Source organism: Harpia harpyja, chromosome 16, assembly GCF_026419915.1.
Source record: "Harpia harpyja isolate bHarHar1 chromosome 16, bHarHar1 primary haplotype, whole genome shotgun sequence".
In the NCBI taxonomy this organism is placed as follows: Eukaryota; Metazoa; Chordata; class Aves; order Accipitriformes; family Accipitridae; genus Harpia; species Harpia harpyja.
Genome location: NC_068955.1, coordinates 16451258 through 16464277, shown reverse-complemented (window position 1 = coordinate 16464277; position 13020 = coordinate 16451258). Strand labels below are relative to the sequence as shown.

The 13020-nt window shown below is 45.7% G+C and overlaps 1 protein-coding gene across 2 annotated transcripts in view; it reads right to left on the bottom strand.

The window, feature by feature from the left end:
• Window positions 1-12773, bottom strand: part of SLC22A18 (solute carrier family 22 member 18) — a 62897-nt gene extending 50124 nt beyond the window's left edge. For both annotated transcript variants that reach the window (XM_052811749.1, XM_052811748.1), the window contains exons 1-4: window positions 12269-12773; window positions 9528-9625; window positions 6696-6841; window positions 5821-5953 (exon numbers count right to left, since the gene is read on the bottom strand). In XM_052811749.1, coding sequence (XP_052667709.1) covers window positions 5821-5953; window positions 6696-6841; window positions 9528-9625; window positions 12269-12442 — 551 coding nt within the window. In that variant the 5' untranslated portion in view covers window positions 12443-12773. The remainder of the gene's footprint in view (window positions 1-5820; window positions 5954-6695; window positions 6842-9527; window positions 9626-12268) is intronic.
• Window positions 12774-13020: the final 247 nt, after the last annotated feature.

Genomic DNA, 13020 nt, shown 5'->3' with positions numbered 1-13020 from the left:
CCTCCCTTGGGAAAGGGCCCCACCTATGGGTGAAGGACAAAGAGGAGCTCTCGGCCCCACCATCACGCCTCCCTCCACTGGAGTTCAGACCAGGGGCTGTAGGGAGAGCATGGAAGAGCCATGTTTACTGCGGGTCTGCAAAGGGGGAACGAGGGCACCTTTGCAGTGTCAGTGTGATCTCCCAATGGGTAAAGAGGAGAAAGCCAGCAGACCCAAATCTAAAACCGGTGGTCTAGAAGTGGTAGGTGGGGTACAGGTTTGCAGGAAGGAAGGGCCAGGGATGAGCTTAGTGCAGACATGTCTGTTGCACGAAGACAGCACAGACAGGGGAAACTGCTCAGGACCTGCATCCTGATGACTTCTGGTACATTCACAATTCAGCATCAAACTCCAGGACTGTGACCACAGGCACAATGCGTTGATGGCCAGAGCTAGTGTTTTGGGACTCAGGTTGACATCTTGCAAAGCAGACTGTCCCCTGAGCCGTTTCAGGACTGCTTCATGAGGAGGTAAATGGTGCTGTAGAAGTGCCTGTGCCTCTCCAGAGTCTGAACAGCAAATTTAGGTGTAACTGTCTCCGCTGTAGGTGTCTAAGATTAGGCAAACGCCACCCAAATTGCACTGAGGCATTTCTCAGGTTCAAGAATAGGTTAAACAAGTCATCAGAACTAGAAAGCTCTGGTGCTGGGAATAGAAGAGAAAAGTGCCCTAGACCTGAACTCTGAACCAACAAGTTGTGGAGGGAGCATGTGCATGATCCTCTATCCAGACCCGGTTAAGATTACAGACAATCTGTGGGACCGTGGCTTCCAAAACTAAGATTTTTGTCACGCAGAGTAAATGAGAAAAAGAATCTCTGGATGCTGTTTTGTTTTATTTTTCACAGAAGGCCACAACTGAGGTCCTCTGCACCTTCCCCAAACCATCAGCTCCTGGACAAACAGCCCATTCGCTATTCCCTCCCCGTCTCTCCCAAGGCATCACAGAGCTCGACCGATAGTGACAGACCACGTTGCAGCTCATGGATAACTTGCTGGCAGGCAGACACCACCTCCTTCTCCCCAAAGTCCCTCGATACAAAGGACAAAGCAACGCCTGTACAAGCACCACCGATACATGCTGCTCAGCCGACCAACATCATCCCAGGCAGAGAAATACCACAGTTTCTGCTGGAAGGCAGCAGGAGCAGCTCCCAGCAGCAGAATGCCCTGCTTTGTCCTGAAATGGAGCACAACCCTCTCACCCTTTGCCATGTTCCTACCCGCCTTCCCAGCTCCCAACTTTCAGCCCTTTCAACACCCACAGTTTCTTCACTCTGCTGCGAAGCGATGAGAAATTCCCTGCCAGAGGACATTGTTCAAATGGGTTATTGAAAAGAAATGCAATTCCTTACTCCAGGCAAACAAGCTCCTTCTTTTCCCCTTGAGGAAGAAGGATAATAGCACAGCAGGGGAAAAAAAAAAACCAAAAAAACAACAAAAAAAACCCCTATCCCCAAAGCCTGCTGTAATAATATTAAATAAGAAACGAAAGGGGTTTGGCCAGGAAAATCCCAAGTTCAAAAGAATAATTGCTCCAAGAGATTTAAGCCTACAGCTGAGTCACTAAAGTGAAGAAACCTCTCCTTGTCCATAGAAAGCAAACAAATCTTGGGTCATGCAGCAAAGCTTCTGTATGTCCTTGTTAGAAAGAAAGAAGAAAGAAGCCAAATGCAATTAATCATAGTCCCAGAAGAAAGGATGAAATCTTTGTAATTAGCTACCTAGGCTCATCTTTCCACTTTTGAAGACTAATCCAGCCTTCTTCTTTCACCCTTCACCCACAGTCCTGCCACGAAAGTCTACTACAAATACCAAATCACTTCTCTCCAGGGATACACACTCACCTGCAGCCTGTGGTCCCCCAACAGCTTTGCAGTAAGTGTACAGGGAGGGGTGAACATGTACAGAGAGCAAAGAGAGCTCCTTTTCTTAGTCACCTTTTGTGGATGAGCTGTCATGAAGTTTGTAGACTCTCCAAGAACCTGGAGACCTCAGCTGAACTACAGGAGTTATTTTCAAGCTAGGTATTTTATATCCACAATCATGATTCAACTGATCAATGACCAGAAAACACCAATTAAAAAAAAAAAAAGCACACAAACATGAAAACACTTTCCAAATTGTTAAGATTACAGCCACTTATGTTAATAAATTGGCTTATACCTCATCCTGAGGTGGTGTAAATTTGCCTGACCATCACCCTGCCCATAGAGAGCATGTTGTTCACAGCTGTATGCACTGTTTGTACAGAGGTGAGTGGAAAGGACTATATATTAAGAGCAAGGTCTCCAGAAATTAAATTCAGTAAGGTGAAGCCAGCTGGCGAGCAGCTCCTTTAATTGCAAAAGGCAAAGCCACATTCCACAGATGAAACATGTCCAGGTCTGAGTAAAAGTCACAATTCCTTTGCTACAGCTTCATTCAAAGTTTTGGAAAACATGAGGGAAAAGCGTAGTACTTTAGAGAGAGGAAGAGGAAGGGCTGGATCTGGTGGTGGCTACAGCTTAGGACCTGAGGTCAGGATCGGACATCCAAAAAATTCTATGCAAACCAGAACAAGCCATTCAACTTCCCTGGGGCTCCCTTAAATAATAAGGGTTGACAAATATTATTCCAACAATGAAAACAACAACAGACCAACTCTTTAGGTCAAGTACATCAATGGTAAATACAATACAGTGGAATAATACCAAAATGACATCAGCTGAGGAACTGAGACTGATTTCTACCCCCTCTCTTGTATATAAACCACTGTTAACATATGAATAATGCTGTCAACAACAGACGGGGAATGCTGGCCAGCTTTGTGGTGAGGGAGAGCAAAGAATGCAGAGTGGACAGAAATCTCCAGCTTTGCTCTTCCATGACACAGCAGAAACGCTTATTTTCAAAGGAAGGAGATTGGGTCATTCTTCTATGAAAAAAAAATGGAAGTGATTATGCAGCTCCAAGTACAGCTGGAGCCTTCCTGTACTAACATGGGAAACAGGGAGGGATGATTAACAGCCAGTCTGTGGGATGCGGCAACAAGGCCAAGGAGCCTCAGGTATGTCCATAATGGAACACCCACTCCTTTCCCTCCAGGTCAGTGCCACAGACACAGCCAGAGGTGCTGGGGATGCTCTGGGGGCTGGTTTGTTGCACATAGCTGTCTTCATCTGTTTGCATGGCTGAATTCCCACTCACCACCAATATTAGCCAAAACACTAAAAATCAGTAGATTGCTCCTCTCATCTTTCCAGAGAAATCTGGCAGAAGAGCTAAGCACAGTGTCAAAGCAAAGGCGGGATCTGGCTGCAGCGAAGCTTGCTACCAAACACCCAGAGTGGCCTTCTTAGCCTGGAGCTGCTGTTTATAAAATCAAATCAACCCTCTGCATGCCAGAGTGGTCAAAAGGGTCCTGCCAGCATACTGGAGTTTGTCCCTTGTTGATGGGACTTCCTGCCATTCTTCCAGGGGGATGCACAGATCTTCATGGAGAAAACCAAATGCTGCTGGTGATGTCAGATACACAAAATCCTGTGGTAGATTAGAAAGTCCTGGTTTAAATTAAGTTAGTTATCCAAGATCATTCTGAGCTTTTCTGTTCTTCCTGTTTAATGGTGCCTCACCTGGAGCACCAGTTCTGATCCTTTCTCTTCTTCCTGATTGATGGTGCAACCCTCTTGGCAGGAAAATGAACCACTGACCCAATACAGAGCGACTTAGCAGTCAAAGTGAGGAGGGGATACCTCCTCAAACGACCACTGAAGACCACCCGAGACCCCCGTGCATCCGGAGAAGGCATCTGATGTGTCATGGTTATGTAATACTATGCATATGCATTAGATAGTTTCAATATGTATTAGGTAGGAGTAGTTTAATAAATTAGATGCAATTGTTACTGTATAAAAGGGACACACCTGATGAGTCTGGTGTGCTTGATGTGTGGAAAGTCCACGGAGCACTCTCCGCAGAAAAAAGCAATCTCTCTCCTGAGTGTGTGAGATTGGTCTATTGAACAGCAGGTAACGAAGCCGCTTTTAGGACAACACTGGCAGACAGGCTGCTTTCCCCAGTCCTTCTACAGGACTGCGATGGGATGCTCCGGCAGCCAGGCACGACCTGCGAGCCGAAGCTGCCCTCCGCCGGATGCAAGGGAAACAACCCCTGCCATGGGAAAGTCAAAAGCGATGGAGTTTTTCGGGTGCAGGTCCCTTCATTTCCCATAATTACGGGCAACATTCACTTTCCTCAGTGTTATGTTGCAGGCACAAAGTGTAAGGGCCAGAAGCTTTTCAGGTTTCAAGCAAGAGGAAGAAAACCCCTGAGGCTGTCTGCAGCAATTAATTGGGCCCAACGCTGCCAAGGTACTGCAGCAGAGTTTTCAGGGGCTACTCCCTAAGGGTGCAAGGTTAGTGTCTTCTACTCAATTAACCTTGGCAAAGATTTGAGACACAAAGTAGCATCACTGCAGCACCTGAACGCATGTGGACACACAACAGGGTTCAGAGAGCAATGCATTGATGCCTCACACCATAACCGAGTGTGCCCCACGCAAAATGCCCAGGTGACGTATCACCATATATAGTCCGCAGTGCTTATGGTACTAGGACAGGGATCATGAAAAAAAAAAATCAATGACATTTGACTTAGCTGCCTGAAGTTCATGAAAATTGATTTTTAATAAGGTAGTGTTGCGGTACACGAAGGGAGGTGGGACAGATGCTGGTAAGGCAGCCGCAGGTGGCTGTGGTGGTGAGAGGCAGCTGCAGGCAGCACTGGTGGGCAGACAGACGGTGACACCGAGCAGACACTGACTCTTGCCAGCAACACTGATCCCTTTCAGGACAAGCCCAATTCCTGAAAACCAGAGCTTCCCCTAATGATCTTTAACCTCCATCCTACGCTGTAGAGTGGCTCTAATGCTCACAAAGGTTGAAAAAAAAAGTTATTTCCATGCTGACTTGAATCTGCAGAAGCAAGTGTCCATAATAAAAGAAGCAGAGCAAATTAAACACCCAAAAATTCACAAGGGATGGGGTTTTTCCCCCCCCACCAGAGAAATGCAGGGGAATCTTCCAGGAAGATTACAGCCATGTGCACTTCCCTGCCTGCAAAGTTCTCTGACACACCGCAGCTTTTGAGCATCCTTTACTAATAATGATCAGCGACTGGTAAGTTCAGTACAACCGGGCATTTCTTTCCTGTTGCAGCACATAAGAGAAGGTGGCAGCATGCTACAATGTGCCAAGCTGTGGAAAGCAAACAGGGAAGTGGCAGGCATGTGCTTCATCTTGCTGTAACAAGGCTAGACCTCCTCACTCTTTTTTCCCATTGTCCCAAGCTTGCTTTCCCCTTTCCCAAGGTCTTGCTCTATATTGAGCATCCCCCAAGCACACCAATTTCCTCACGAGTTTCACACTGCTCCCAATTTTCATTTCTCAGCTGTGCAACACTGTTTCTTAAAAGCAGGCTATGCAGTGCGCGCTGTTTTTCAGCACACTCAGCTCCTAAAAGACAACTGGGAGACAGACAGACTCCATTTCTCACTTCAACTTGTTTTTAAATCAATTTAAGTAGACGGAAGGTGAGATTTTCAACAAGGTCTCCTTAAAAACAGTGGAGGTAGTTCTTTGAAGCAGTATGGAAAGCAACATTTTGACTTCTGGTATGATCCTCTACCGCCACCAGCAGTAAGAGAGCATTAAAAGCTGGGCGGGAGGTGGAAGCAAAATACCCCTCAGCAGCTCCCTCAATTGTTGCAACAAGGCCAACACTGAACAAGTGGGACACTCACCCAAATTTGGTGGAGAGGACACCTCCCAGGGCAGAGCCGATGATGATGCCTATTCCAAAGCAAAGACCCAGCTTCCCCAAAGCATTAGTGCGTTGGGAAGCAGTAGTCAGGTCTGTAATAAGCTTCTGAGCACCTGCAGGGAAAAAAATCCCGTGAAAGAAGCTTGCCACAGGGTCTGGGCAGCAGGTATACACGTTTTTAGGCCACAGCAACAGCACCTGCCACTAAATGGTCCTTGCAACCCCAGGGCAAATGCTCATGCACACCACTGAGTGGAATTGGTTCAGCCAGTCAGTAGTAGGAAACAAAAGCACTCAAACAAACCACTTCACAAGTGGCAAGAAGAGGCTTAACACCCTATCAACTTGAGTCCTGTTGCATGAGTTACATGGACTTCTAGTAGCTACAGGTTGTTTATGGTTTTCACTAGGAGCATCTAGGAAAGGCCAACTAAAGTGGAAGAGCTTGGTGGGTAATGGAAGGTATTTTTGTAAACACATTTCATTTTGACCAATATGCTCATTTTACCAGGAGAAAGGGAAAAGTTCTCCTAGAAAATATCCTGGTTACAAGAAGGTAGCTGTGAAGTTTGGGATAGCACTGCTGCCAGCAATTGATTGTCACCCATGTCCAAGCAATTTGCTCAAGACCATACAGGAGGACGGATCTGGGACTATGGGCTACTAGCCCTGCTTTCCATAACCAATACACCTGCTGCTTCATGTTCTCACCACTTCATCCCTGATGACCATCAAATGTTCCTCCTGCCTTCCTTCATGTTGTTGATCCTGTTGACTTCCAGCAATGTGAGCAAGAAGAGAGGAATTAGGCAATAAAAACAATTTGGAAAGCCCCTCAGCTCTGACCGACCTTACCTGGTAGCCCATGCATGAACACTGCTGGCAGCCTGGAGAGGAAGAGGAGGGGGATGCTGGTGGAGATGGACATGAGCAGGAAGAAGGCACTTCCAGATGCACAGGAGAGAATTAATGCTGCTCGGGCGCCAAATTGATCTGCAAACCTGGTACAGAAATGGTACAATGTTATCAGAAGCGGGACCATGCAGGTCATTACAAGTGTGATGCACCCCAGATGGATGGAGTTGCACAGCCATCTCACCCTCATTTATCCACCATGGGAAGCACTGATCAGATTCTCAGATGTGCTCAGTTCCCAAAAGAGGACTAGATATTCAGAGGAGTGCAGCTCACTGGGCCTGAGCACTGGACGACCTCTCTTCATTGTTGACTACCAGCAATACAAAACTTTGCCTTGCAAAAAAAAACCCAAAACAAGCCCCCCCCCCAAAACTGGAAGTCTAGCCTGGAGGAGGCGTGCAAGGACCAGTGCTGAAGCACCAGCTGCCCACCTGGGAATGCAGGCACTGCCACTTTGGTGTAACAGGGCAATGCATCAGCAACTGCCACAGCCCATTTCCAGACCCCTCGTGAGCACAAGATATGTGCTTGCTTAAGTCTCCTCCCCTGGCATTTCAGTGAATAAATGTGGTTTATCTCAGAGCTGCTGAAGACCAGCCACAGGCAGAGGCAGCTACAGCAGCTCAGCTCAGTAACTCATTCAAATATTATCACTTTGGAGCACATAGCACCCTCAAATTTTACTTCTTGACTCTTAAAGTTGGTTCAGACGAGGGTATCAGGCTAGCTAATTTTTTAGTTCAGGTTCAACGGCAATTGAAGTTGTTCCAGTTTCTTTCCAGAGGATGTTCAAAGCAACATTTCTCATTCAGCGTGACTTAAAAAAAAAAAAATAGTTAGTTTTCTATTTAGATTCAGTAAAGACTTCACAAGAGTGACTCAAATTTCCTTCTATTTGAGGAAAAAACCAAACCAGCCAGATCAGGTTTTGGTTCAGATTTTATCCAACTTCAAGATACTTTAAAGACCTAAGTTGGACAAAGCCAGAGAGTACCACAGAAAGGGTTCTGAGCAGCTGGGACTAAGATGACCATAAAACAGACCTTAGATAGTGTTTTTCACTCCAATTTCTCCTTCCTTCATTTTATTGAAGTTGCATATTACAGTTAGCAGATGAATGTTACCTTGCATAGCAATTAGTTGTGCTTACACTAAAAGAAACACCCCCCCCCCCCTAAAATGCCAAACTTTGGTCTACAAAGTTAAGCATAAGTAATTAAAGGGCTTTGTGTTGAGGAAGAGTTACAGGTCAAAACTTCATTGTTTAAACGAAAGCCAGGGAAGTTTATATTAGCAGTTTGTTACCTAAAGACCAGGATTCACTACATAGTCCAGAGCTTTTTTGCTTTGTTACTTAAGAGTAAATTCAGTGCTTCCTCTTCTCATGGCTGTTTAGGACCCTCAGGCAAGAAGAACAAGGAAAACGGACCTAAGCTATGCATTTTTCTCTCTCTTACCCCCCTCCTTCCCATTTTCTCTTTATCTACCTTTACACTGAGGTCAAAGCAGCCTCACATCTAGGAAAATCCTTTTAATCTCAAACCTACGTTGCAAATTTTGACTTCAATCTGGCAATATACACCTTCAGTCCCATCTACACCAGTGGGAGTCCGGACCCAGAGAGAGTCTGGTTTGCCATTTTCCTTCCCTTCAGCATCTCTTCTGGACATTAGTGAGTGACAGGCACAGAGGAAAACCAAATTCCACATGGCACCAGATCCAGAACAGAAATATTACTCTAGCTTTGTATATTAATAGAAAAAGTGTTCAAATTGGGTCCTCTGCACAACCTCTGTTCTTAGGAATGCATTTTCTTCCAAGCTGCACTGGAAAATTTAATGTTATTGTTATTCATTTTAAAATGTGTATTATGGTAGCGTCCAAGGGCTTTTAGAGATCAGATCCTTAAAGTCCTACACACCGTGTACCAGAGGATCCCGTAGAGCTCACAATCTACATCAACCAGAATGGTAAATCCCATGCGGGAAAACTGAGGTACACACCAGCTCCGTATCCATTTATTACTTTGTTGATCAGTGGCAGGACTGAGAAGAAAAGCTAGATTTTTTCTCAGCCTCATTTTAGCTTCCTATCGCTGAATTACACTGCTCTTTCAAATTTTTTCTGCTTTTTGGGAATGCATTCCCCCATCACTCAAATTTTTTGGGCCCATTTACATTTCATTAGGAAGAGGAATGTGTGTCCCATGGGGTGGAGAGGCAGAAAACTGAGTCTTTTCCACCCTTTTCTTATTTTGATAGATGAACTTAAAGATGCATCAGTTCTTAAAGATTCATGCAAGTCTAACTTTATATTAAACACCAATGTAGTTACAGTGAGATTCAGCTGTAGAAATAACACAACCCTCAATTATTTTCATTGACAGCTCTACTTAACATCAATAAATATCCTCTTTTTTAAGTTTCCTAGTCACAAGACATTACTAAGGTTACACATGACTCTAAAACGTTTGCAGGATTAAGCCATTAGGACCTGGGCTCTGAGGACTCTGATGGTTTAAGCCTGTTCCCAGTACATTGTTACGCTTAAATGCGTGTCATTAAAACATAGCTAAGTTAATATAAAGGCTGCTTCTATGTTGCAGTATTTCTAATTATAGTATTTATTTTCCCCTTGCCCATTTATGAAATCTTCAAACATTTCAACAGGACCATGAACCAGAACTAAATTATTTTTTTTTTATTGAAGTACAAAAATGTCTGGCCTTTTTCAGCTATGAAAAGGGTCATGAGAATTGTTCTCACTCACCTTCCAAAAATGGGACCTCCCACAAGCTGGAGGACACCAAAGGTTGTCTGGAGGTAGCCAAGCCCCACTGAATCCAAACCTAGGCTCTTTGCCAAGTACTAAAAAAACACCAAAAAAACCAACAGGTCAGAGGAAATGAAGTATGCTATATATCTGAATAAAGAGCTTAAGGTCTGTGTGGAGAGGACTACGGATCCAAACAAGCATTTCCTTCAACTCCCCACACCTACAGATAAAATCTTTCTTGGGTCAGACACAGGCTGCTTAATAAAGACCAAAAGTCTCCGTCCCATACTATCTGCTAATGAAGATCAGGTAGATGTGATCAAACCATCAATTTTGCACCAGGTGACAAATCTGAATCCCCCTTTACCTTTGCAGTCCAACACAGCTGAACATATTCAGCTACTGCTGAAGGGGATGAGGTAGATTTTAAGTAGCCTTCCTGCCTCCAGACCCTGCACCTGGGGCAGCCCAAGCATCACCCAGGAGATGACTGCTGTAAGGTCTTGGAGTTGTTTAATCAAGTGAGCCAGAATCGATGCAAGCACAACATGGGCAAAATATTACCTTTACTTATAATCTGGATGGTACACCCAGAATGTGAGCTTGCAAAACCAGCAGATGCACACCTTGAAGAGCCTCAATCCTTTAAATAAAAAAACCCTTTTTGTAAATGTAAAAGTTGTATGCTCAAAGGACAGCTATTTCTGATTCACGTTTTTGTTTTGTGACATCTGCTAAAAGTTGTTTAAAACTCTCCACCAAGTTCAGCTCTCAGAAGGCGCAGATGTGCCCCAATCTTCCTGCTTACCTGGCACATGCTCTGCACCCAGGCCCCCAAATCCCCTGTAACTGATTGGTGATCAACTACGCCAATCTCCCATAAATAAACTCTCTCTCAGCCTACAGGCTCTGGGCACCACAGGCTGGTTTAGTCCCAGAAGGAGAGAGCAGTTTGCCTCTGGAGGCACAAAACCAGCAGAGAGATCTCCCAGAAGGCATGGCGTCACCAGAGACAGGCGTGGACAGGCATATCATAGATCCAGGAGGTCACAAGAGCAGGAAAGTTGCCAGGTGGAAAAGGACCTGGGGCTGTGATTGACAGCCACCTGAATGTGAGCCAGCAGTGTGCCCAGGTGGCCAAGGCGGCCAACGGCATCCTGGCCTGCATCAGACATAGTGTGGCCAGCAGCAGCAGGGATGTGACTGTTCTCCTGTACTCAGCACTGGTGAGGCTGCACCTGGAATACCGTGTTCAGTGTTGGGCCCCTCGCTACAAGAAAAACATGGAGGTGCTGGAGCGTGTCCAGAGAAGGGCAACCAAGTTGGTGAGGGGCCTGGAGCACAAGTCTTATGAGGAGCGGCTGAGGGAGCTGGGGCTGTTTAGCCTGGAGAAAAGGAGGCTGAGGGGAGACCTTATCGCTCTCTACAACTGCCTGAAAGGAGGTTGTAGCGAGGTGGGGGTCGGTCTCTTCTCTCAAGTAACAAGCATTAGGACAAGAGGAAATGGCCTCAAGTTGCGGCAGGGGAGGTTTAGATTGGATATTAGGAAAAATTTCTTCACCAAAAGGGTTATCAAGCACTGGAACAGGCTGCCCAGGGGAAGTGGTTGGGTCACCATCCCTGGAGGTATTTCAAAGATGTGTAGATGTGGTGCTTAGGGCCATGGTTTATTGGTAGACTTGGCAGTGTTAGGTTTACAGTTGGACTCAATGATCTTAAGGCTCTTGTCCAACCTAAATGATGCTATGAAACCAGACAAAATAGTCCAGTAAATGAGAAGCAATGATTCCCATTCACAGCTGGTTTATCATGCCCTCAGAAAACCCACCTCTGATCTGAAACCTCTGATTTCTGCTGCCTGCTTGTTGGGTCACTCTCCCACTGTCATGGTTTAACCCCAGCCAGCAACTAAGCACCATGCAGCCACTCATTCACTCCCCCCCCCCCCCCCGCCCCCGCCAGTGGGATGGCAGAGAGAATTGGGAAAAAAAACCTTGTGGGTTGAGATAAGAACAGTTTAATAGGACAGAAAGAAAGAAATTAATAATGGTAATAATAACAATAATAAAATGACAATAATAATAAAAGGATTAGAATATACAAAACAAGTGATGAACAATGCAATTGCTCACCGCTCGCTGACTGATGCCCAGTTAGTTCCCGAGCAGCCATTCCCCCCAGGCCAACTGCCCCCAGTTTATATACTGGGCATGGAGTCACATGGTATGGAATACCCCTTTGGCCAGTTTGGGACAGCTGTTCTGGCTGTGTCCCTTCCCAACTTCTTGTGCCCCTCCAGCCTTCCTGCTGGCTGGGCATGAGAAGCTGAAAAATTCTTGGCTTAGTGTAAACACGACTTAGCAACAACTGAAAACATCAGTGTGTTATCAATATTATTCTCATACTAAATCCAAACCATAACACTACACCAGCTACTAGAAAGAAAATTAACTCTCTCCCAGCCAAAGCCAGGACACCCACTGCAAGCAAGAAGACAAAAACAACATCAGCTTCACCCAGGGCCATGAGGCCAGGAAAGGGCTCTAGGTGCTACTGCAGTACAAATAATAAACCAGCTTTTACTGCCTGGACAAACCCTGAACCCAGTCACAGCTTGCCTGCTAGGTAGGAATACACTTTCGTGTCTCCTGCTGCAAATTCTCTTCTGACTTTGCTGGAAAACTACATAGCCTAGCGTTGAAGGCAAGATGTGAAGCAGCACAACCCATACTCACAGGCATGACTCCCGTCTGCATGAAGAGGAAGGTGAGCTCTAGGGTTGCAATCAGGTAGGCAACAAGGATCGCTTGTCCCCTCTCCACCTTTCCTGAGCAAACGCTCTCCCCCAGGGTCTTGCTCCTCATTCCCGAGGCTTCTTCCTCACCTCCAGAGCTGGCTTTTGGACTCATAGTGCTCACTGAACTTACTGCAGGCTGACAGGCTGAAAAATGACACAAAGGTGCTTTCTAGCTGGGAACACGGAGCATAGGTAAGGTGCAGAAGCTGTGTGTACAGTTCAAAGCTTACGGTGTGAAAAGTGCTGAGTCAGCATGCCAGGGATTTATTCCTTCTTTCTTTGGGTTTTTTTCTCCCCTTTGCTTACTTGCCAGGCAGGATCAAAGGTAACCACACATCAAAGTGCTGATCTCCTTCTTCAGCCTCATCCCAGGTGGGCTCATTACTTCAAGTACCATTGCAACAAAGACCAGCTTGAAAGTCCCAGTGGGGTGAAATTGGACATTGCCCCCAACAAGAGCATGTGACAAACATCTTCAACTCTTAACTGTTTCACTTCTTTCACTTTTACTGCCTCTGGTAGCTCGGTAGAGATGACTGTTTTAATTCTTTGTGAAAGGCACTTTGATTTTATTTTTGGAGGTTGCAACTGAAGCTTACAGCACAACAGCTATTTCCAAGTCCTCATGCTTCTTGCACTAGGTTTGTATAGATCCTGGAACAAGCATAGATCTTACATGCAGTTAGAGGT